The sequence below is a fragment of the Plectropomus leopardus genome, chromosome 2 (assembly GCF_026936395.1).
Source record: "Plectropomus leopardus strain MGB_pleo_1.0 chromosome 2, ASM2693639v1, whole genome shotgun sequence".
NCBI lineage: Eukaryota > Metazoa > Chordata > Actinopteri > Perciformes > Serranidae > Plectropomus > Plectropomus leopardus.
In genome coordinates, this window is record NC_142177.1 from 18,146,403 (window position 1) to 18,171,777 (window position 25,375).

At 39.9% G+C, this 25,375-nt stretch overlaps 1 protein-coding gene across 6 annotated transcripts; it reads right to left on the reverse strand.

Moving 5' to 3' along the window:
* Positions 1-3: 3 nt before the first annotated feature.
* Positions 4-23,806, reverse strand: zmynd8 (zinc finger, MYND-type containing 8). 6 transcript variants are annotated; one of them, XM_042503116.2, is made up of 21 exons: positions 23,723-23,806; positions 14,463-14,530; positions 13,516-13,661; positions 11,502-11,723; positions 11,186-11,299; positions 10,599-10,664; positions 10,311-10,403; positions 10,128-10,215; positions 9,201-9,256; positions 8,995-9,072; positions 8,760-8,875; positions 8,176-8,675; positions 6,603-6,737; positions 6,289-6,444; positions 4,483-5,016; positions 3,518-4,036; positions 2,532-2,725; positions 1,425-1,505; positions 1,236-1,314; positions 889-1,128; positions 4-717 (listed from the first exon to the last, which is right to left on the reverse strand). In XM_042503116.2, the coding sequence occupies exons 2-21, from the start codon at positions 14,485-14,487 to the stop codon at positions 542-544; spliced, it is 3,618 nt and encodes a 1,205-aa protein (XP_042359050.1). In that variant the 5' UTR covers positions 14,488-14,530; positions 23,723-23,806; the 3' UTR covers positions 4-541. The 6 variants fall into 6 exon arrangements, with proteins under 6 accessions (XP_042359050.1, XP_087943003.1, XP_042359033.1 ...); XM_088086877.1 differs by lacking the exon at positions 23,723-23,806 and adding an exon at positions 19,470-19,585 and having other exon boundaries at positions 11,502-11,645; XM_042503099.2 differs by lacking the exon at positions 23,723-23,806 and adding an exon at positions 19,470-19,585.
* Between the last annotated feature and the right edge of the window lie 1,569 nt (positions 23,807-25,375).

Sequence of the window (25,375 nt, forward strand, 5' to 3'; positions counted from 1 at the left end):
AGCTTGTTTAAAATGTTTGTATTTGTTATTGTCTTTGCAGTATACAGCAGGCAACATTAGAATAACAAATAAATTAACAGAATACAAAATAAGGAATTTACAGACATTTCTGTCACAGGTCTAATCTAAATCTCTGTGGTCCATTAACATGGGTTACATTTCTGCAGTCCTAAACTCTTTAACTGCTGTTCTTTACACTATGTGTATGTTTTTTTGACACTCAGGCATGCTCTTGAGATCTTTATACCGACAGCTCTCTATAGACTGCAAAAGAGTGCATGAATACGCAGTATACATTATTTAAACTGCCCCCTGTAGTGGTTAATAACTATTTTCTGTCAGTCTTGTTTCCACATTTAAAATGTAAAGACCACTGTGTGCAGTGGGGGTAGTGTGTGAGCCCTGAAAACAAAAATATATAAACAAAAAGAATTTTGATTGCTCCCTTAACAGCTGCTTGAACAGAACAATTTACGTAGACATATCCTTATAGTGAAAAAAAATCTATACACATTTACATTTTCAAGTACTGTAAGCTTGTTTAGGACAAAGTGACAGCAACATTATCCGTGCTTTTCTCCATGTCACAGTCTTTGTCAGATGGTGCAGAGACCGGCGTGTCTCTGAGAGAGTTTGGGCCACTGTTAGTCTGCCCTAAAGCTTTGTTTGGAAGGTCTACTGTCGACTCAGCCTCAGCTTCTTGTGGTGGGGCTGTGGCTACAAATAGAACAAAAGTGAAAAATATTTATTACATGCACGAAAATATGGCTTGCGATTATGCAGGCAGGCAAAGGACTGGAGTCTTTTACACAGGGCAACGAGCTGCCAAAAAAACCCCCAAAACAATAGCCCTTACTCCTTGTGTGAAAAAAAACAGCATGCTGTTACCTGACTGAGTGCAGGACTTCATGTGTTCTGGCCAGTGGGCTTGCTGACAGGGGTAATCACAGTAGCTGGTGTTCCAGCAGCAGTAGAAGATGGCCTCTTTCCTGCAGTTAGCACACCACTGCTTCTTCTTCGTCTCGTCCACTGCCTGCTGCTTCTCCAGCTCCATCTGTTTCTTTACCTCAGTCACCAACCTCTCTCGCTCCTGCTCCAGGCTTTGCCTCATCTCCGCCATTGTCAGCTCTACATCCAAGACCACAAACATCATCAAACACAAGTAAACTCATCACACAGTTTTGGAAGAAAGACGACTACATGCATAGTATTTTGTTGATTGATGAAACTCTCACCGAGATTGTGCTTCATTTCTGACAGCTCTTGTTGATGCAGCCACTGTAATTTTTCTATTTCGATTCTCAGTCGTCTTATCTGAATTAAAAACCCATAAGTATGTTAGAGTAAGTGAAGGGTCACATGCAAAGCCACTCTTACGACCAGTATAGTATTGAGTCTCTACAGGGCCAAGAGGAAACACCTACCTCTGCTATTGTGTTCCCTGAAGTACTCTTAGAAAGGTCATTGTAGATTTCAGTCATTGTACCTTTGATTGCATCCATTATCTGAAAGAGAGTGGAGCATACAATTCTGAAATTTCACTGACATTAGCCCTACCAACGAGGGGTGCAGTGTTACACAAAGTTCACAATTATGTATGTACCTCGATTTTTGGCTCACTGGGTCACTTTTTGATAAAGCAGGGAAAACAAAACAAAATTAAAAACACATAAATTTACTTTTTTTCATTTATTTTGAAAAATGTGACTATCCAGTGGTAGCTCATTGGCCATAATTTCTACTGTAGGAATTAAGGCACTCTAATACTGGCATTTTGCAATAAAAATAAACAACAACTCCCAAACTGCAGCATGAAGTTACCGTTTATACAGGGCAGGCACAATGGACTGACTCAAATGCACATGGGAAGGCACACTGTAGCGGGTCTCAAGCACTTTGATCATATGCTCTAAATCAGCATTCAGCAGACCTGAGTACATCACCATGTACACAGAGATAAACACTGTATGGCATTTTGTATTACTTTGGTTCGAATGTGCAGTGTTGTGGGGAGAAAGACTTGCCCTCCAGTCTGTTTTTGTCTTGTTCCGCTAATCCATAAATTTGGGTGATGCTATTGTAAATGAAATTTTTGCAGACATCCTGAGAGCTCCATCCCATAACATAATGAGAGCTTAGACTCAACAGGACACACCCACAGCAGTCCTAGTGTCAGCAGGTTGGAAGGAGACCATAACACAGAGGGCAGATCTGCAAGATCAAGGATGTTTGTGGCACAGTTCCAGTCTCTGTCTCAGAACCATCGCACCCCTACTAACAAGACTAATCTGGTTTCTTTGTCTTGAGGTCTTTAAGTCTCTTTTATATACAAAAGTCAAAAATATGTAGTTTGAAAACTATCAAGACTGGAATCTAGTGTATCTATGTGTATTAGACAGCAGACATTTGTACAAAGAAATAAAACAAACTGCTCTCAGCGCTTGTTTTTATCTAGGTTTTTTTAGCCAGAGAAAGATCAAACAGGGCTAAAGTCAGTGGTAAAGCAAATGCATACCAAAAATTATACTAACTTTATTTGTGTACTTGGCAATGTCTGCAGCTACATCCGCTGAGGCAGTGGGGATATACAAGTCTGTTGCCACTGGTGAAGATGTAGCAGCTGTGGCTAAACTTGATGCTGCCATCATGGCTACAGATGCTGGACTACCGGATACGAGGGTGACAGCCGACGTGGATGTGCTGAGTGGAGTGTCTTTTTGCTGAACTGCAGGAATTAGAAAACACTATAAATCAGACACAAACGGTACAAACGGACAGTGAAATATTTAGCCATCAAATTTGTTGCTGTAGAGGGTAAATTCTAGGATTTTCTAAATGCTATGACATGAGTAAATTTTGATATATACTGGCCCACACACTGTGTAAAGTCATATTTGGAACAGTACAGGGTTCTCTCACAATTTATGGACAACATTTCAAAACCTTTCCTAGACTTTTCAAGCACCCACATTTCCATTTGGGGTAAAAAAGCATGTGCTTCACTGTGTCACTTGCCGGCCCGGTTACAGTACGTACAACACACATGCACGTGTGTCTCGCACGTGTGTCAGCACACTACATCACAAAAGAAAAGTAACCTGTTTTAAGAGGAAGTCTCGGCCGGTATGGGCCATGGAAAATAAGAAAACCTCACAAGACTTCCTTTAATATCAAGCGGCAAATTAGTAATTACAGTTAATTTTTCTTAATTGACATTACACATCCTTCGATACAACTGCTATGCATTGCAGCGTCAACACTGAAACAATATATCATGGAGCTCTAAGTTGATGCATGTTTGAGCTATGTTATGTGAACAGCTAACTTACAGGAAATAAATTTGCTATGTTGCATTACAGGAGATAACTGTAACAATTGATTTCATTATACATAACTATATTCATGAATTTTCCAAAACGTTCAATGATTTTTGCTAATTCCATGACTTTTCCAGGCATTCCATGACTTTTTTGGTTTTTCCAATACTGTGGGAACCCTGACCTGGAACATTATTTACCTTTAACAGCCTGTCTGGTCTGATAGCGCGTACTTTGTGAAGATTGCTGTGCTGAAGATGAGGACACCGCTGTCGAGCCGTTCCCAGTGGCCTGCGTCTGTGTCAGCACTTGAGCCTGACCTTGCCTGGGAGACGACGCCTGCATCTGCGTGGTCGCCACAGGTTGCTGGTTCTGCTGCTGACGCTGCACCTTCTGCATGTGCCACTTCTGAGAGGAGGTCTGAAATTTGGCACTGGGATTCCACACCACAGCTCTCTGCACCACCGGTACCGTCTCCCTGGGCAGCAGGGGTCGCTGTTTCTTCAAAGCTGGTGTGGGGGAGGCAGAGGAGGAGGAGGAAGAGGGGGGTGTTGCTGTGGCACTGGACACTGTTGCAAGGCTTATGGCTGCAGGCGAGGGAGCTGTGAAGGAGACCATGGTGACAGGAATGGCCAAAGGGGACTGTGTGGAAACACTGGAGGGTGTGGAAGGAGCTGTACTGTTTTGAGACGGGAGTGATGATGGCGTCAGGGCTTTACCTACAAGAGAAAGTACCTACATTATTTACCAGTTACAAGGTTGATTGTAAGAGCCACCTGATCACATAATTTAGTATTGTTAAAAATGCTTGTTTTGGTATAAGATATATTACAAATGTTCTGATATTATTTAAGTTTTTACTACAGTTCCTGTATAATTTAAATAGCAGCGGACTATGCTAAGGTTAGCTTTATATTTACATTACTTGTATTATTTCTGTGTTAGAATGCAAGCTAAGAAATTTACTACAGCTATGGTATCATAAGGCAGTTTAGCTCACGATTATAGAGAATATGATGATGCTGTGCTTTAAGACAACGAGAAAGTACGTGGAAACAGTCACTATAATGATGTTTCTGTGTTACATAAACTAAGAATGGGCATCACATCCAGTGTGTGTTGGATTATTTCTTGTGGGATCAGCAGAGAAAAGTACAACTCTTACCTTCAGCTTTACCAGCAGATGACTCTTTAGCAGTGGTGTTGTCTTTTCGGCTCCTTTTCCTGTCCTTGCCTCCGTGTTCCTCTCCAAGGTCGATAACCAGCTCTCTCTCTGAGTCAGAGTCCTCCACTGGCACAGGCTGCTTTGCCTCCTCTTTCACTGGAGCCTTGTCCCTGAGACCAGGTGATGCTGGAGGTGCTTTGGTCTTCTCTGGGCTCTCTTTTTCAGAATCCGTGCTTATTTTCTCCTTAGTTGGAGAATCTGTTGTTGTTGCAGTAACATCACCTGCTTCAGTCTCAGATGCCACAAGTGTATCAGCTTTAGCCTCCTTCTCTTGACTTGGGGAGGGCTTGTCTTTGACTTTACTTTTGGTAGGCTCCTTCTGGGCTTCATCATCAAGTGCTGCATCCTGGCCATCCTTGGTCTTTTGCTCCTCATCGCTGGCATACTCACTGTCACTGGAGTCCGATTTATCAGAGTCTTCTGTGTCACTGTGTTCCACACCTTTATACACATCGACAGAGATCTCATCGATGCCTGCAAAACAAAGTGATAGGAGGGAAATGTCACATCACCGTTCAATATGTTATAAGGTTCAGCTATTAAAGCTGTGTTCACACTATGAGCAACACAGCAACGAGCTACAAGCCTTTTTGAATGGAAGCCGGTGGCATGAAGCTACAAACTGACAACCAACATTTGTCGCTGCAGACAGTGTGACGTGCCACAAATCAAAGTTGAGCTGGCCTTAACTATTTCAGTGTCAATGATGCGGCGAAGCATCAACCAATCATATATTTTTGTTTCTAGCTGTGGCACTGTATTTTTTAGCTTAGCAAGCTGGTGCAGTGGTAGCTTTATGCATTGTGGTGCACAGGGTGATGTTACAGAATGGCAAAATGTGATGTTAAAATGGGGCTCATACACTGATCAAAAGCAAAGATATTTAGATGTCAATCAGTTAAGGTGCTCTGTGACAGGTAGCAGACACACACAAGCCTGTGAAGACCTGTTAATAGAAGTTTGAGCAAAACTTCAACGACTCAGCGATAATGTGGCTTATCATGCTGTTGCTATGCCCCTCGTAGCGTAAACACAGCATGAGCAACAAGCAAAAATAAGCAAGTAACTGGATAAATATTGACCGATTTCATCACACCACGTTATATCCACATCTCCAAAATGTGCTTCTTTAAACAACTTCTAAAACAGGGCAATGATCCTGCTGACTATAAACAACAGAAATACTAAATTGGCTAACTTTTCTTTTCAGATGTTTGTTTACGTGAAAGGTCCACAGCCAGAATTAATGGGGCTAGAGTTAATTACTATAAATAACTAGTCTAAAGCTTTTAAGATCATCCAGATGTTTAACTAAACCCAGCCTGTAGCCTCGCCTTGACCTCATTCCCTTTCACATAACCCTCTCACTATTCTATGTGCCATGCACATAATCTGGTCTTTGCATTTTTAAATTCTATGTGTTTGTAATTAGAAAACATTGTTTGTGTTCTCTGTTGTTGTGATGGTTGGTACTGTGTTACTAATAATTGTACACTGTTCTGCATCCACGGTGTTCTGTTTACGTGTGCATTCACGTTGACTCATTATTGTTTTTCTTTATTTAGGCCTTTTATTTGTGAACTAATATTCATCGTCTTCATTTAGTTATTTCTGCATTATTCTGCAGGCTAAGTCCTGCTCCCTGAGTGAAGTTCCCTTTGTGTTTAGTGATCTACAATTTTGTTTTGTCTATATGAAGAAGTGATCACAAAAAAAAACTTATAGCATATAGCATACTATACCAACCCAGCTGTGCCTTGCAGCTTTCAATGGTTTTATCCAAGTTAAGCTGGAAACGGCTCTTGATCTGTCTTTTAGGAGAAGTGAGGACCGGTGTGGCTCCTTGTTTCTGCTGAACCGTTTCACTAAGCTCCTTAAGGTCCATTTCTGCTTTACTCCGATCTGGAAGAATACAACGTGAAATGACTCCAAACAGAAATATAAGCAATATCTAGACTTTAATTCTAGCAGAATCATGTCCAATGGTGACCTATATTTGCAAAGAATGGACATTATCAAAGACTTTCATGCATGTTACATAAGTGCCATAAAAGACTCACCTAGATTGAGGTTCAGGATGCTTCCTGTCGGTGGTGTCTTCTCCTGCTTGGGGATGCCTGGAGCCTGAGAGTGGAATGGTTTAGGGCTGTCCAAAGAAGTGCCTGCAGGACCAGGTCGCGGATGGGCAGGTGATGCTGTTTAGAGATATTCACTGTTTAATTAAATGTCCTCTCATTTGACACAACAAACTTGTAGCTACAATTAAAATCCCCGCAAACATGGGTTGGACAGTGATGTTGGGTCCTTGGTCGTAATTGGTCCTGCAAAAATCTGCAATGTGATTATATGGTGGACAGCCAGATGGTGACATTGTTTCCACATCCAATAATGGTCCAGTCCAACCATCTCTGACAAACCTGGAAATATTGATCGTATTATTATGAAAAAGCAAATGCACATATCTTTTTAATACAATATAATTTTGTTAGCAATTTACTTGTGTGGTTGTTAAATGGTTGTGATCAGTGTGACACTGTGAAGTCCACTCCATGTCCACTGACAGGTATATAAAAAAGATGGTTACGCCATCCATGTATATCGTGTGTATGTCAAATTCCTGTTTCTTTGATTTTTTTTAAGCACATGGTGTTAGAAGGAGCCAAAGTTGGGGCGCGTGGTGGCTTAGTTGGTAGAACAGGCGCCCCATGTGCAGAGGCTGTGTCCTCGCCACAGCGGCCACGGATTTGTGTCCGACCTCGGCCCTTTGCTGTATGTCATCCCCTCTTTCACTCCCCCTTTCATGCTACATCTCTCCTATCTACTAAAGGCAATAAAAGCCCCCAAAAATATATTTTTAAAAAAGAAAGAGCCAAAAGTCTTTATCCATGCTATCTTTAATTGCACATGGGACAGTTAAACCCCAGTGCTTTTAGCTAGAGAGGCAGGTGACACATGGAAGGAGTCATGGTGGATGAATGGGTCAAGCACGGGACTTTCATACAGGAGACTGAGGTTTGACTTCTGTGTGAATCACATTTGTTTGTGTTAACATCAAAATCCAATGTTTCTTGGACGCCCAGGTAATATTGCCAACAACTTTAATTTTTTTAAAACAATTTTTGAACCATAATGGGACATCTCGACTGGACATTTAACCCTTCAAAATCTGAGCAAATTGGCTTGATGCCTTTCAAAAACATGGGAATAGAGCAATTAACAGCAAAAGAAAAAAGGCAAAAATAGCAAGAAATTAGTAAAAAGTACATAAACCTGAAAAGTTAAAAAAATTTAAAAAAATAAATAGTTTTAAAAAAACAAGAGTAAATAACCTGAAAAAAAGTTCTTTAAAAATTATAACTTTTTCCCCTTTTTTCTAAACATATTTCCCTTGCTTTTTAAAAGTAATTTTCTAAATCTGCTAATTTCTTACAATGTGGAAGATTTCTTGCTCATTGCCCTTTTTAACATGTTTCAAGAGAAATCGCTCCATTTTGCTCAGGGTTTACAGGTTTGAATACTTGTGAAAGGAGTCTGAAAGCAGCACAAGAAAAGTTATGTCACTCCAGGTTTCAAAGGGTTAAACAGCAGTCATCCAACCTCTCACTGTTTTCTGGGATACACCTGATGAAATACCTGTACAGTCCATGTTCTCCTCTCCTGCAACGAACTGGCTGTTTGCTGCTTTTGTCTGGGGCTTGTCTGCTGACTCTTGTTCCCCATCTGAGCCAGTATGGGCAGAGGAGTTGGTGCTCATGGGGGAGCGAGGCATCTCACTGAGAGGGAGCCGGCGACTTCCAGTGCTTCCTCCCACTCCAGCCGGAGACAGTATGGTCCTGGCCAAATGGATCTTGGGGGATGCCGTCATATCAAAGCTCAGCTTGATCTTCTCCTGCTTCTCAGGTTTGATCGGGGTGGATGAGGGGTTGGAGGGATCCAGCAGCATCTGGAAGTTGTTGTCAGGAGTGTAGGGTGTCCTGAAGGGGGCGTAGTTAAACACTCCAAACTTCTTCCTCATGTTCTCCACATAGACCTCCATCTCCTGCATGGCGCTGTTGAAGATGCTCTTGGTCTTCTTCACAGAGAATGGGATCTCTTTGGACATGAGGTAGCAATTGTTTAAAGGAACCCAAGCCCTGAGGGATAAAATGTGACATTTTAAACAAAGTTTGAAATGTGCCCAAGTAACTGAGCAGCTGATGCACGAATGGTTTTGATACCTGTCGTGCTGACCGAAGAAGCGCGCATCCACTTGTCCATCTTTGTCCCGCAGAGCTTTAGCAGGCCAGAATGGAAATCCTTTCAGTTTGGCCCACACTAGAGGGTGTGGGTTACTCTGCAGACATACAGTAAAACACTGGAACTAAGTGGTTGTATTCCAGTGATTTATGTTTAAAAGGGTAAACAACCTGGTGGAACCATCAACAGAAACGTCAAGTTACTCAGCTAGCTTACACAAGGCTCACAGAACCAGTTGTCTCTCTTTTGGCAAGCAGACAGATAACACTCAGGACAAACTTCAATCTCGTTCATCTGCAATTAAAGAATCAAGAGACAAATGAAATGAAGTTTCAGCTGTTATGTCTGGGGATTTTAATCAATCAGCAAATCAAAATCCAGCTCAAATATAAAAAATTTTTGGACCCAACCCACACACCCACCTCGTGTTCGCAGATTTTTACTATCACTTTAGCTGTAGCTGTGAGTTTGTGATTCCCTAAAACAAGAACATAGGTTTATGTTATACAATAGAAATAGTCACTAGAAAGCTCAATACTTGATATTTTTTTTAATAATCACATGGAATTGTATTGTAATAATACCAGTATGTTATCATTTTACAAAATTCAGTTATTCTAATTTATTATTCTGAACAAACTGTAAACGAAAACTAACAAAATAAGTAACTGACAGCTGATAATCAACACTGGAAGACAGCTGATATCACCAACATCAATTAGCATAGCATTTTTTTTCTTGCATCTTTTTTTCAATTCTTCCCAGTGAGGAAAAAACGTACGCAGCTGCTGAGAGAAAAAGCGCTGCGCCAAGCATATTTTTCAGAGCACTGTGGCTTTTTTGTGCAACCACTCCAAGCTCTTCCAGTTGAAAATCTCTGAACTTTTCGGTAAGGTGCTGGTCTTGTTACTGCCACTCCTTTCGCTAGTTATCCCAAGCTATATGAAGTTTCAGTGAAAAACTGAATCATAACAAAGACAGAAAAGACTATTTGCTGTAGTAGATCAGCCAGGCACTGAGGTTTGTGTTGAGCTGTTATCAAGGTACCATAATAACCTTTGTGTTAGCTGTGTAGTCATCCCTCTGTTAACATTATGCTAATGCTAACTGTTAGCATTATGATAGCTACCAAGCAAACGTTAATGTGAAGATATTTTCACAGAAGCAAAGGCCACGACATGTAGCACTTCATAAAACGAGCGCTGGAAGGGCTTTTTTTATGAAGTGCTGGGATGACGCACTACCCAACACCGTGGGGACACAGGCCCTAAAACTATATAGCATGATATCAATTTTATTTGTGTCACTCAAGCTTATTCTTGTTATGGTTTCCACACTGTGAAACATACCTCCATTGTATATAATACAGTTGTGCAAAATCCACTTTGCATCTGCTAAGAAGGCCTCTGTGCAGCCATACATTTTCTTTTTAATATTCTGCAATGCAAAAAGCAAAGCAAATAACTTTTTAACATTTATACATTCGTGTTATCAAAAAAAAAGAAGAAGAAGTGACAGATTTATGAGTTTACCTTCTCAAGTGTGCAAAGATCCATAGGGTGAAAGATGTACTCTGCATAATCTGGATGCTGTTCAAGAGACACGGGTTTCTGGAATGGTTCGGTCTATAAAAGAGGGTAGACAGAAAGAAAAATAAACTCTCGGGCCAAATTCACTAAACAACCTTCCCCTCTACCGCAAATGAACATGCTACCACCAAGCTACTACTGAGAAAATCTAAAAGCCGCTTCAAACAAAAGGAGGAAAACCAGTGGAGGAAGAAATCATGACGGGGTCTTGTTAGTGGTGTAATTTATTACCCAATTAAAAGTCTTTCTCTGCGTGGAAGCTGCATGGGGGGAGCGAGATGACAAGCGGGGATGATCCTGAAAGAGAGTGAGAGGGGCAGCTGTATCCTCACCACCAGCTAGCACTTTCACCTTCATGGTTTCCAGCCATGACAGGCCCATTATAGTACAACTACGATTGTTAGTTTTGTTATTTGATATAATTTGCACATGCAAATCAATCATATATCATGCTGGACTGAAATGTGGACAGGTAGTACTTGAGGGTGCAGATCTTAACATCTGGCACGACTCATGGGAAAAATGATGGCCAGAACAAAAGCGTGTCTTTTGGTTGCACAAGCAATCTAAAAATTAAGACTGGCTAGAAAAGAGCACATGCCAATATCCAAGTGATAAATCTCAAAATTCAAGATTCAAGAGCTGTTTTTTCATTATGCAAGCATAACGAAAATGCAGAATTTGAATGTTCAATTGGAAAAGGCAGAAATGAGAATATACAGTATACCCCATCTGTGATTAGACTCTCTGTCTTGAAACAATATCATCAGTTTGGCAGCATAATTTCCATAAAAAGACAGAGGGACCAGAGTACTTACACCTGGCTGTTTCATCTTCTGAAGGGCAAACTTTAGGAGGTAAGACAGCTGGTCTATAGTTAGCATCATCATGGCTTTGCTCTGAGTCTCTATACACTCAGCAACTGTAATTTTCTGGAAGACATTGAGAGGAAAACAGTTGTCCTTACTCCATTATTGCACAAAATGTATGCAGGCCTAACTTTTTTTTAATCACATAGGTCCAAACTTACTTATAGGTCCTCCATAATCAGACAAATATTACACAGGTTTTAACTAAAGGCTTTGAAATGTGGTTCACAACACCCATACACTCTACACACTCCTGGGTGAGTACCTCACACTCCGGACAGAACCAGTCGCCCTCGGGCTCGGCTGGTAGTTTGAGGCACTTGGCGTGGTACACCCTGGGGCAGAGCTCACAGCAGAGCACCTGGCCCTCGCGGTGGCACAGCCAGCAGTAGAAGTCATTCCTGCCGTCCTGCGGTACAACATCAACAGGGTCTGTGGTGAGTGCTGGCTGCTTCACATAGTAAAAGGGACCATGTCTTAGTTCTGACTGGAATGCAGGCAAAAGAAAGACAAAGTTGGGGAAGTCAAAATCAGGCCAGAGATTAGAGAAGCCAAGCAGGCATGCACACACAGCATCAAAAGAGGCACACATAGGTCCAAAACACAGACTGCTGTGTTACACACTGACTTGCTGGTTGATGAGATGAGAAATGACCTCTAAAGACACCAGGTCCGTTTATTTATTCTAAGCCACGTTTTTTTAGGTTCAGGTCTCTGATTTGAGTCTGTGTTTCAGAACACAACCATCACCAATGTGCAGACAGGCAAACAATGTGGACATTATGATACTGTGTTTTGCAATGCTGTATCAGTTACCAAAAAGACTGTATTCATTTTTAATTAATAGTTTACACGCAAATATTCCTGGCAGTGGTTCATTTTGTATTGTGTTTAACTCCCTGACTGCTAGATAGATGTTTTGTAATCTATCTTTTCCACTCCAAAGCAACAACATATCATTAGCAAAGAAACACAGACATATGAAAGACACAGTCATGAAGGCGTGCTAGCATTAACAGTTTTCCTAAAATTAGATTTTAAACAATCATTGCATATTGCCCTGTTTACACTATCACAATTCACTGGATCATAACCCCTGCATCATAATACATATAATGTCACCAGATTGTTGCCAAAACACAGCTCTAATTACCAGTAGTTTCCAATGAGATTGAACAATTACGTAAAAGTGTGCAAAAATATTCATACGACAGACATGTGACATACTCTAAAATAATAACACCATAAAATAGAACAGTGACATAACATGTTAATAACATGCCTCATACTGTTCTTGAAATACTAATTTATATTAAAATATATTATATTTCTAAATGAAGCCGACAAGACGTGGAAATAACAGGGTAACTTGTGATATATTGTTATTATATCACAATATTTAGCCTCTGATGGAATCAGGAATTGGACTTATGACAGCTAGAATTAAAACAGCATGTATTAAAGTGCAAAGAGTCTAAGTTATATGGAACGATGTGCCATTATTCAGATTTCTAATACCCATAGTCTTGCAAACAACCACAATACAGAACAGTTTAGATCTTATTAAATGTATGCAACAAAAGGAAAGAATTGTAACAAGTTATTATAAAGTATCACAGGAGAGTGTATAGTGCCACTTTTGCCAGTTTAGCAATAATATAAAGCAGGACACAAAATCACTTTGTCCTAACCCCTGAGCAAACTGACAAATACTGGTGACAATGGCAAAAGGGGCACATTGAAGAAGAAAATACACAAAATCCCATTTTTTATGAGAAATGAAATTAATTCTTCACCACTATCTGCCCCAGCAGAGCTGCAAAGTGGCCAACAGTTGTGGTAATACTGGGCAGCTTCGAGGTGGGGATGTGTTTAACTGTGCCTAGTGTTGTTGAGGTGGAGTAGGGTGTTTCTGCAAAACTGGGACGCATTTAACAACAGAAAAACTATATCAAACCATAACTTAACTCACAAACTCTCACACAACTCGAGCAGTATAATCCAAGACTCATTTATCTAGCCGTATTTCCCAAAACACATGCATTTTTGCTAAAACCGTTCCATTTTAATCACTTCAGCATTAACAGCCGTGCACTGGCACAGGTGTGCAACTCCTCTGTGCATGAGACTGCTTTGTTCACATCTTTCATCAAAGAGACTGAACTCTTGATGATTGAAACAAAATCTCAAATGCTGTTTTAATTTAAGTCTGAATATTATAACCAAACAACAGTTCAGGCTGATAGCAGGTTTAAATCCTGTTTCTTGGTGATTGTTACCTGGTCTTTGCTGCTGCTAACAGCACCTGGTTTCTTCTTCTTTTTCACTGGGCAGGGGGATGTTTCAGCAGGGGAGTGACCATTAGACGAATGAGAGGGACTCGGTATCTTTCGTTTTTGGGTCACCCTTTCTGATGACCCTGTGTCTGGAAATGCAGACAAAGGTCAAAAATTACATAAACCCAGAGGGTCACACTGATGGCCTTCTGAAAGCAGGAAAATAACAGAAATGACACACCTCAGTTATCCTACACTCTAAGAAATCAATCTTGGTTGAAGTTAGTAAGCATGGAGAGTTAGATGCTTTGATTATTGATTGAAATAACCCCCCCCCCTTGCATTCGGCCAAAGAAAAAAAATTACAATTTAAAGACGAAGCAGCATGGTTACTGCTGGCTTGCAGCTAAACTTTTCCAGATACCATGGCCACTGCCGGAGTCGAACATGAAATGTTAGTTATGTAAACAACAAATGCTTGGTTGACCGGAACACTAGTTTGTAGCTTACGCTAGTGAAGCGAAAGTGAACGTAAAGCAAACTGAGAAAATGCAAGCTGGTGTTGTAAAGTACCCTTCTGCCATCTAGTGACTCTTCTTTTTTGTTCCCAATTGACTAGTGAAATCAGTTATTATTACATTTTAAATAAATTATTTTTAATTGACCAAATGGCCCTCATATGGTCCAGGAAATATATGGCAGTAATATCACAGCAATGATGATCTTTACAAATCACGACATGACAGTATACAGTGGCATAGCCATCAGTGATTCGAAAATAAAATAAATAAATAAACTGAATCATGGATTTGAAGAATCCTAACACACCTCATACAGTTTATAGGCTAATATAATACCAATTCAACAACTACTTTACACATCACTGCATGAGTAGAGACACAGAGCTCTGCCAACCTATCCAAAATCAAACTTGTACAGCGTGTTCTTACCTTTGGATCGTGTTGAGATCTCCATTCCTTCTCTTGTAATTTCAGACTTATCCTCTTCCCCTGATAAACTGATGCAGAAAAGAGCATCATAAAAGGTTTATCAGTTAAGCCTGACCTACAGCTGAAAATCCTCACATCTATTACTTATGCTGTTATCATTACGTTATTTGTAATTGTCAATTTGAACAAAATGCTCTTTAGAGACACATTTTAGTTGGGACATCCTGGTGACTGAGGGGTTTAAGATGTTTGTCCCTCATTTCCTGTCAGCTCTGATTAAAACAGAAAAGAAACGCTCCCAAAAATGCCAAACTTTATGTGTAATGAACGATTATGTCCTTAGCACATGCAACATCCAAAGTTACTGGCCTAGCAAGTTCACCGCCACTGAAGGCCAAGTTTTGCATCTGAACTAAAATCTGACCATTTCATATCACCAAACACAACTGATTGATGTGCCAACAAATTGGAACAACTGTGATTATTTTTGCCCTCCAGTTGTGTGCTACATTAGAGGAAATGTAAATCCTTTTTTGGTATATATCGAAAACGCTAACGGACGTATCTAGAGCCAATGTTTGGTTTGTCCGTTCTGGGCTACTGTGGAACAACATGGTGGACTCCATGGAAGAGGACTCACTCTATGTGTAGATAGAAACGGCTCATTCTAAGGTAACAAAAACACAAATGTCTTATTTTCAGGTCATTATAAGCTAATGCAAACGTAGTTATGAATATTATATACTACTTCTCGTAACTAATTTAGATGCCCCTAAATTGTAAACACAGGACCTTCAAGTCAGTAAAACATTCCTGCAGAGGTTTTTTATTAAGCAGTTCCATATTCTTCTTAATAAATTTCACTCACACTACCACAGTGGGGTTATTCTAGAAAAGAACAGTCCATTTTTTACAGCAGGCTGTCTCTCGACATGATTTTAGTTCTCTGTTAGATTTGGGCTGCTCAGTTGGGAACACAAGCATCATAAATCATCTTTTTAAAAAACTGTATTAAAACACATCTTCAAAACACTACTTCTGACAAAGTGCTATGCTTATAACACAGGTTTCAAGGGCTTTGAATGATGAAGTCAGTGAATAAAGCTATCACCAGTTATGGGATGCTAGATGATTGTGTCTGTGAAAGTTTTTCACCAACCATTCATTGTTAAGTGAAATACTGAAATATGACTTTAAGAGTATGATTCCAGCAGCACTGTACGCAGTTAACAAAAACACAGTTTTCAGCAATTTCTTCTCTGCTAAAGGTCATGTGACTTTAACAAACACAACAACACATTACAATAGTCTGCATGAAAACAACTGGAAACCTGTCTCCAAAATATCAGACATACTGTATACATGCAAGACATGGTACAGGTACTTTAAAGTCATTTTACCAAAAATGAAATACAACTTTCAAGACCCATCAGGACTGACAATGCTGATAACATTGCATTTACATCACTCACACCATACATCAACAGCTTGAAGACATGCAAAAAATGGTAAGCTCTAGAGCAGAATTAAACCACACCTTTGTGATATATTGTTAATGTACTTTAAACTCATTTACATCGAAAGTTAACCAATACTGGAGCAAAGGCGGCACAATGTGTAGGGCCATTCTCCAATCATAAATAGCAGGCACCTTTCTCCACTGACCGAGGATCTATAAATAGGAAATGTGAAAACACAGTACAGTAGAATCTGCAGCGTCTGAACCATCTGACATCCAGCAGGTGAAAAGCATGTAGTTCAGACTTCCCTGTTGTTTTAAAACCATGTAATATTCAATGATCAAGTGGCCTAATAACAGACAGCATATCATGACTGATTGCACAATCACAGTCCCAGATCTGATGAAAAACGTTTCCTCGAAATGCAAGTTACAATTTGCTGTGAACCACCTCCTATTCAAAATCTGCCCAACAGGTTTTTCTCAGGATCAGTTTAACATGATTCACCTTGGTTTGCAGGCACCCTGTTGTCGATCCTATTATTGTTGCCACTGTCTCTGACGCCACTGCAAATGCAGCGGCCTCACCATTCAGATGGCTTCTATTTTGCCAGTTTTTACTCTTGAGTAAAGCACCATTTGAATGTTTGTGTGAAAAATAAGCAGGAATTCAATGAACACAAAAATAATGCTTCCTTTTCAACAATCTTGTTCATCAACGCCCCTTCTCCTCCTCCATCACTAAAGAAGGATGAAATATCAGACAGGAGCACAGCACATCTGCAGAGATAGACAGGAGTGCAGTGAAATGGCTTTACTGGCCTCCTCATCTAACCTGTCTGGACAGCCTCAGACAATCAAGCCCAGCAACATCCTGTCCTGTCCAGAGCAGGAAATACAGCATCAAAAGACAAAGAGTGGGACAGAGACAGGCACAAGGACACAAATCAATGCTGCCCATCCTGACAAAAACATTTTTAAATCAAAGACCACAGATCACACAAACAGCCTATTGTAACCTACTGGTTCAACCCTTTCCACACCCACCACTGCCACAACACCCATGCTTCAATGTAGGAAATCAACAGCATACCTTTTTTTTCCTTACTCACATACAGATTCTTCAGCCTATTCTTTAATCTTTTTCAATTATTGAGGGCGTTGGGGGATGAGGGAAAAGATGGGTCCAGGTTTCCCAGAAGGCCTTCTCTCCCTGCTGCTCTCTCCTGCAATTGTCAATCTTTAACCTCGGCTGCAGGCTGCCGATTGGCTTGAGCACCACACGGAGGTGCCTGATTGGGTGCTCAGCTCGGTGTGCCACACAGGCTCTCTTCTCCCCGCTCTCCTCAGCCACAGTGCTGCAATGCAGAGAGGACTGCTCCTCACTGTTGTTAAAAACCTCCTGAAAACCGAGTCTCTCGCTCCCTTTAAACCCCACACAGACATATACGGGTCGTGTGCCTTTTATCAGACATGTAAGATGCAGCTCTACAGGCTTGACAGGGAGAGGATCAGATTTCCTCCCTCGCTGTGCTCTCAGCCAGTGTATGTGTATGGCATCCATTTTGAACACACTCTCTCTCCCCCCCCCTCTCTCTCTCTCTCTCTCTCCCTCTCTCTCTGACCACTGTGCGCACCGCACACACAGCACGTACACACGGCACCAGTCGAATCTGCTGTAAAAGACCACATGCAGCTTATTATGTGCCCCAGCATGTTGATATGGAGCATGGGCCTAACACTGGACACAAAGACAGGACTGAAAATGTCACAGGCCTCCCAGACAGCATGAAAGACATAACCTCCTCCCTCACCACCTCTCTCTGCTATGCTTCTTCAACATAAACTGTCTCATAATCAATATCAGCCTGGAGACAGTGTGAGCAACATTAAGATGAAAAATATTAAAAATGAGAGCAATAATATATATTTTCCATCCTTCTGTGGAATTTAATTCTGTTTGACCAAATGTATGCATTTCATGTAATCAATACAGAACTTAAAAGCATAAACACAAACAATGCACACAAAACATATTAGTGCATGCTCAGCGTAACACAAGTATAAACCATTCTTCAATACAGAAACACATCTAGGCCAAAAATGTCAAGGCCAACACCATCATCTACACAGGTCCAAGAATGTCAACTGGTGTATAGTTCAGAGACAGACATCAAACTAAATAGGCCGTGTTTGACGGTGTAATGCAGATTTAAGGGTGCCCACACCAATCCACACACCACAGTGGAATGAAGGGATTAGACGAATTACCAAGCACCATTCACAAAACACTGAGGGGATTTGCTGTTGCAGTCAATGCAGACTGCTCCTGAACTCTGGTCAAGCAACATTATGCGCACCATTAAATCCAGACCATAGTTCCCCTGGCTGTATTTTAATTTGTCAAACATCATCTACTAATAATGACAAAATAAATATCAGATATGCCACCTAGAATATATTAAATAATAACAACACTGATAAAATGGTAGAAAAAGATACAATCATAAAACAATTGTAATCTTTTTTTTATCTGATTCATGCACACAGATCCCCAACATCATCACATATAAAGAGAATTAGATCTAACCTGGTCGACTGCAAACAGGTTTTCAAGCCTCTCTGGATGGGATGAGGTTTCTATGCAGAGCCTTTTCAGAGGAAGTCCTTCCCTTCTTTCCTTCTCTCTTACATACAAATACTCAGTGTGCTTGGAGCAGAGGGACAGAAAGGGGAAGCTCTCTAAAATGGCTGACACTCAGCAGCACAGAACAACACTGGGAGGCAGTGCACACCATTAGGCTCAGGCAATTCCTCCAACCCTGTGATAAATAAACAGCTACGGCATATTTAGTACACAGACAATTGGTATTTTAGAAAACTGGTGAGCAGCCTACAGGATTAGGCCTGTTAAAAGCATGCATTTTTAATTAACCCAGTGAAAAAAAGGGAACTGCGGTGAGATGAACTGGGTTTTGGGGTAAACTCTGGAAAAATTAGGCAATTTACAGTTCTTCATTGCCATGCTAGTCTGGCAAACAATTAACAACACTGTCCCGCTGCCTGGCTCTCATGCCAGTTTGAGGCCTAAATTAAACTTGCTGTGCTGTCAGTTTACCATCTGTTAATTCCTCTGGGGACTCCCCTCTGCACTGCTCCCTGTCTCTCCCATCCTGCCTGAATCCCTCACCAGGCCTGCCATCTTGACAGCACAGGCCAGGGGCGGCCACAAAAACTCAATCCTCTTTTGATCTTGACAAAAGAAAGCAGGTTTTCTCAGTCAGTATGCTATGAATATACAATGACCTTACGCTTGACCTGTGGCCTCCTACTGTATGTGTCCAGACAGCCAGCCAGTTAGCAGCCTGTTGTACTGTGCCATGCTATACTTTGCAAGCTCCACTCCTATGCTGTTGGGTGAAATACTCTTCCCCCTCCCCCAGTCTGTCAGAAAAACCTGTATTATTACTCAGGCACGGATCACACACACAGTGGCTGGTGCCTTATCAACAGTGTTGTGTATGTAAAAGAATGAAAATAAGGCTTACCTCTGTGGATGCATGGCTACAAACTCTGTGTGATATGTCAATGCTTATTAAAACATGGAGGACAGTCCTGTCAGCCCTCACCCTGCTCAGAGCACAGCCACGGCTCTCCAAGCTGTCCAACTCAGTGCTCTGATATAAGGCACACTCAGACTGGCCACGCATGCCGACAGAATGTAAGGCAGCTGCTGATTGGCTGGTGCATTTCCTGGCTGCTTGTCTTTTGTTTAGCACAGGCGAGCTAAAACGCAGAGCAAGAGGACTTAGGCCCAGATCAAAATAGTACGCCTCTGCACACATTTTTTTTCTACCAATACGACTCCATACAGCTGTTGTTGCTTAATAAACTTGCTATAAAGTAGGCCTCTGGTATAGCTGCGATGGGTAGGCAGCAGATGTGCACACAAAGGACAGGCCTGTCCTGCGGCTGTGTTCTTAAGGAGGAATTTGTGTCACGAGTTCCCACCCTCAAGTTTAACCAGCCTTTATGTGAAAGATAAAAAGTGCGATACAAATAAAAGCAATTAGTAAACAAGCACTGAATGAAATGTACTCTTGTTTCTTTGACCTATAGAGGCTGAACAACAATGTTAAAAATGCAGACTAAATTACAGCCATGTGATTTGCCCGACGCTGGCTTTTGAACTGGTGTGATTGTATCTTAACAACTAAAAGGCCAAGATTACACTGTTAAAGAAACAGTAATTTTCAGTTTCGATAATACCATTGAACCGTGGAGCATAATTCAACAAGATTTTAACAAGATTTTCAGTGGGGAAAATATACGGGGCCCAGAGTTCACTATGAGCAGAACTGTCCTGCATTTATTGCAATCTTGCCATTTTAGGAGCCATTTGGTTACTTTTTTGTTTGCCAAATGTACATTATATGGAGACATGTGAACTAATATTAATGTTACAGAGTGCTGCAGTAATGAGTCCTAAATCTCAGGCATGAGTTAGCATTTTACCACTCCCAGTTCCCTGTTCTTGAAATCAGTGGTCTTTTAATGGGTTTTTGGTTAGATGCCTGAAATAAGGTCCTTGGTTAAACACAAGCTTATGTTCTACAACTTAATTAAGTCAGTAAATGGCCCACTTCTAAAATTTTGAAGCTTTTCTGTCTTTAAAAGGGTGGTTACTGACAAGTGGCTAAATCAGACTATAGAACATCACCATGCTAAACATGGCTTCACAGCCTTGTGGTGGTAGGGACGCTAAGTCGTGCAACTGTGTAGTTCATTTATAGCTTAACATTAGCTTTTTACTACTGCCGATTGCATTTAGGCTTCACAATAATAAAAGAAATGTTCATTTATGAAGATTGTTTTGCTGAACAAAACATGTCAATATTTGTTTACCAAAAAAGCTTATTTTCTGCAATAATCCCAAAAAAATCTCCTTGGCTTTTTGATGAGGGAACCAGTGGGATGCTACTTCCACGTATGCCTACAGAAAAATGTCATCCCTGAGGTACACTTTAATTACTTCAAAGTTTGCTTTTGAAAATTCATTCATTTTACACAAGTTATTGTCCATTGGCAAATGTTAGCACAGCTTTTACAATATTTGGGGGGGGGGTCTCGCCTAATCTGATGTTTATTTTCCCTTCCACCATTTTGTTAACAATTAACTAATTTTTTAAAAATACATTATCATTTTAACAGGCAGAAGTCTTTTTTTTTTTTTTTTACATATTTCACAGTCTTAAAAATCATTTTTGACTCGAGCAACACTATGCAGTGCCTATGCAGCTCTATCACACACATACCAGAGAGTTGTCAGCACAGACACAGCAAGCAGCAGAGAGATTTAGTGTCTTGCTAAAAGTCAGACATGCTGAATGTGTGAGGGAGTGAACCAAAGATTCAAACTTTATAGCTAAAAATTTGTCATTTATGCAATATCAAATGTAAACATTTAGAACTGAATGCAAACTTTGTAGAAAAACTAGCAAAGCAAATTACATAGATATTGAGTTTATACACATTAAAAAAATAGCCACGCTGTATGCATACAGATTTATTTAGGGCATACTTTTTTACTTTTATTTATGTTAGCACTTGTGTTTTGATATTTGTTTTTTTGTGCTATTGTGTGTGTGTGTGTGTGTGTGTGTGTGTGTGTGTGTGTGTGATTCATCTGTGTACTGCAACTGTGACATAACAATTCAAATCTATAAGAATTAATTGGTAACTGCTTGTTTGTAGACTAGGCTCAATGCTCATTGTGAAAACTAAAATGGAACTTAGTGAATCTACCTAACATTAAACAGCAGAATAGGTTATTCAAAACTTTAGACAGACATGAATATTGTTACCCCATGTCATGTATTATAGTATGAAGCATTCAATATTTTGGGCTAACTTGTTTTGGGGGTAAAACAAATGATTGCTTCTCTGTACTTCAAATATTATATAAGGGGATTCTATGTTTGTTCACTTGGTGATAATGTTAATTATACTCAGCTTATTGTAATTAGGCTGCTAAGAAGCACCTGCCTGCACTGTTCAGTTTGCTGTGGCCTCTCCTTCTACAGGAAGAAAGACAGCAGCGACCTCTTGTGGGAAAACTTTATAGAAGCCCAAAACAAACTCTCCAAGAGATTCTCAAACATAATAATGTAGAGAAAAAATAAGTTGACCAGGTATCCCATTTTACCCCTTTTGTCCAAACAGGCCATCAGATTATTGCTATCATTTAAATGTGTACAGTTTTCATTGTTGTTGTCACTGTGTTGTCTTGTTTAGCTGTATATCTATTTCTGTGTTAGTATATTAAGAGCAAGAAAAAAAACATTCTTTAGGAATATGCCATTTGTGTGCCCCTTGTCAACAAGACATAGGACAGTCGGTGCTAGGGCCTTCTTCTATACAGCATCCAAACATCTAAGGTAAATTAAACTAAACTCACTAAATAAACTCACTAATCTAAACTCATTTCCTCCTCACATCGGCATACTGGACTCCATTACAGAATTCAAAACTGCTCTTAAAATATTTTTATACTAGCTTACACACTTTAAATTCATCCACTGCATCTTATTCCATACAGATTTTCAGTCATTGCTATGCTATGGTCTGTTGATTATTGTACATTTTATTATCAGTTCATACATATTTTATGTTTTATTATTTATTTATTTAATGATTTATGATTTGATGATTTATTTAATGATGCCGGTGCTTTGCTGCTTTTTGTAGGTTTCCTTTATGTTTTATTACTTCTGTCATTATGTTTTGTTTTAATACTTGAAGGGCACATGATAGCTTTGGGGGACATCTGCTGGAAAATTTTAAGCGTCAGATACTTAACTCCATACTTTCTAGTAATATTTTTTGCATCTACTATGCCTTTTCTGGATCAATGTATGCTGTAAATGTCCTCTTTCATGTTGTTGTTATTGTCTTTTTTGTTGGTTTGTTAGTTTTTTGGAGGGGGGGGGTGGGGGGGCATGTTCTATTATTATTATTATTATTATTATTATCATTATTATTATTATTACATCTTACAACTAGACTTTGTAACAGATTTAATAAGTTTCTGACTGGTTATCCACCCTTGCTTTTGGACATCACCAACGGTATAAGTTTCTAAAATCAGTGCAGGCCAGGAAGAGATGTTTACACAATGACACATGTGTTAGCTAAACACAGACGGTGCACTGAATAAAGAAAAAATCTTTTTGTCAGAATGGTAAACTGAATTTAAAAATTTTGGAGGAGGGAATAGCCTCGAAAATGTAGGCTGTCAGAAAAGTAGGGACATCAAATTTGCTCAATACAACGTTTAAATGTTAAAAGATGAAAACTTAAGCTAGACTTACTCCGGTTAGCAAGCTAGTCTCTCTCTACTAGTAAACTAACGTTAGCTATATTATAAAGTGACTCCTTTTTTTAAAGTAAAAAAAAGGTTGCCTTTCCTACTCCCAGTGTAAGTTACGTTATAAAATTGCGAAGTTTAATCAAACATTGTGACAAATGATGCTTATATTTGCATAACTGACATGCAGTAAGGTTAGCTAATTAGCTAGTGAGTTAACTTAAGTTAATGTTAGCCATGAGCTTCCGCCAAAAACACATAAATTTAAACAGGGACTCTCAGCTGAGGACGACGTGAAAGCGCTACGCCTGTCCATTTATCACATGTTTGAACGACAAAAACATGGTTACTCTGCTGACACCACACATAAATCCTTATCTCGCTTTACTTTACAGGTTATCACTGTCACCCCTGTCAGTCTCCTCTGTGACTTACCGGTAAGTGTCAGGACTGCACACGACGACCCGCGAGCTTCACAAGTGACCGACTGGTACCGAGCCCTGCTCGCCCCAAGATGGCGCCGTAGCTAGACTTTCCCTGCTCGGCTCAGTCCTTGAAGGGTTTTGAGTCCTCCTTGGATTCAAGGCCTTGAATATAATACATGTAAATGTCGTTTTAGGAGGACTGTTGTATTCTTTAAATCTCACGTGCTGTGTTGAAGTCTGAATCAACAGTAGCCTATGATTTATTTATATTTCACAATGGCATTGACATTTATTTGAGCTGCCAATGAAAAATACATTTGTGTACCTGCAGAGAGTTCTGTTAGGTAAAAAAATGCTTTTTTTATCCGCCGCTCCAGACTTAGAGCCTAGAGTAATAATCAGACATAGGCTTATGTAGTTTCTGCGATAGTTAAACAGATCATATTCATGTTGTCATTTAAGACATTTTACAAATTGTCTTTTTTTCTCCTTTTCCCAAAAAGAGATGATTGATTAGAGACTGTTCACTGTTTATGAGAGGGGAGGGGTGGTGCAAAAAGGGGGAGGCATGTCACCTAATTAAAAAATAATGATAATTATAAATACATTGATTGAATTAAATATAATTTAAATAATAGCTAATAATAATAATTAATAATTAGAATAATATTATAAATAATTAATATATCTAATTTTAATTAATTTGTTTATAAATAAATTTTTAAAATTGTCTTCGGGGAAGGTACTATAACTTGGTTGGTTGTGGTTGTATGGTTGTATTTGTATTTATTCTAAATTCCCTCTGAACCCCAAATTCCTCTGACAGGTTTGAAAAAAAAGTTTTCTTAAAAATCATTGAAATTTAACCATTAATCATGGCCAGAATCGTTTCAGCTTTTAATTTCTGGCAGACCTTCGACACATTATTCATTTTCCCCCAGTCACGCAGGGAGGCTAAAGGAAAAAAAATATCTGTAGCTTTGTGGAGGGTCAAGGTATAAAAAAAAATTCACACCCTAGCCACTTCCCTCCTCTGATAATTAATGCACAGTCCCTTAAGTGTATAAGACCTGGATCAGAATCTGATCATACATATATTTGACTGTGTTTTAGTGACTTGTTTTGATTATTGTTATAGTTGAATAGAGAATACAGCAGAGAAACCTGAACTGAACTTTTAACTTGTAAAATAAATACAAACTTTGTTGTCACCTTATTAAGTCATAACTTGTGCTATAGATGATTACGGTTATGCAAGATGTTTTTGTGCTTTTGCATCTGTAAAGTGTTGAGAATTTGGGGGATGGAAATAGGATTGGAGCAAAGAAAGGCATGCTGTTAGCTGTTTGCAGGTAAACTAATCTGAATACATTAATGAGTATGGGGCTATCTCCTGTTCTTTCAAACTGTTATCTCCTGTCCTTTCAAAGTAGAGAGGCTGAGTGGGGAGGGGGGGATGGGATAAAGTGTCTCACACTCATTGAGGGGGGAGGTCAGTTTGCCATGTTTTGTGGGGGAAGGGGCACAAACAGAGGGCCACTGGGCCCCTCTTTGGGTGTCCATGGAATGTAATTGAGGCTCTCTAACTCAGGCAGATATACAAACAAACCAAAAACACACAACAAAAATGCACAAGGCTTTTTTTCTTAGGTAATTGTCATGA

What these genes read in the sequence shown, in the direction of transcription:
- zmynd8 (XM_042503099.2), bottom strand. An exon ending in TTAGCAGCAGCAAAGACCAG is followed by an intron (nt 11,724 to 13,515) that starts GTAACAATCACC and finishes CCTGCATTCCAG; the next exon opens with TCAGAACTAAGACATGGTCC. An exon ending in CAGGGAACACAATAGCAGAG is followed by an intron (nt 1,315 to 1,424) that starts GTAGGTGTTTCC and finishes TTTTTAATTCAG; the next exon opens with ATAAGACGACTGAGAATCGA.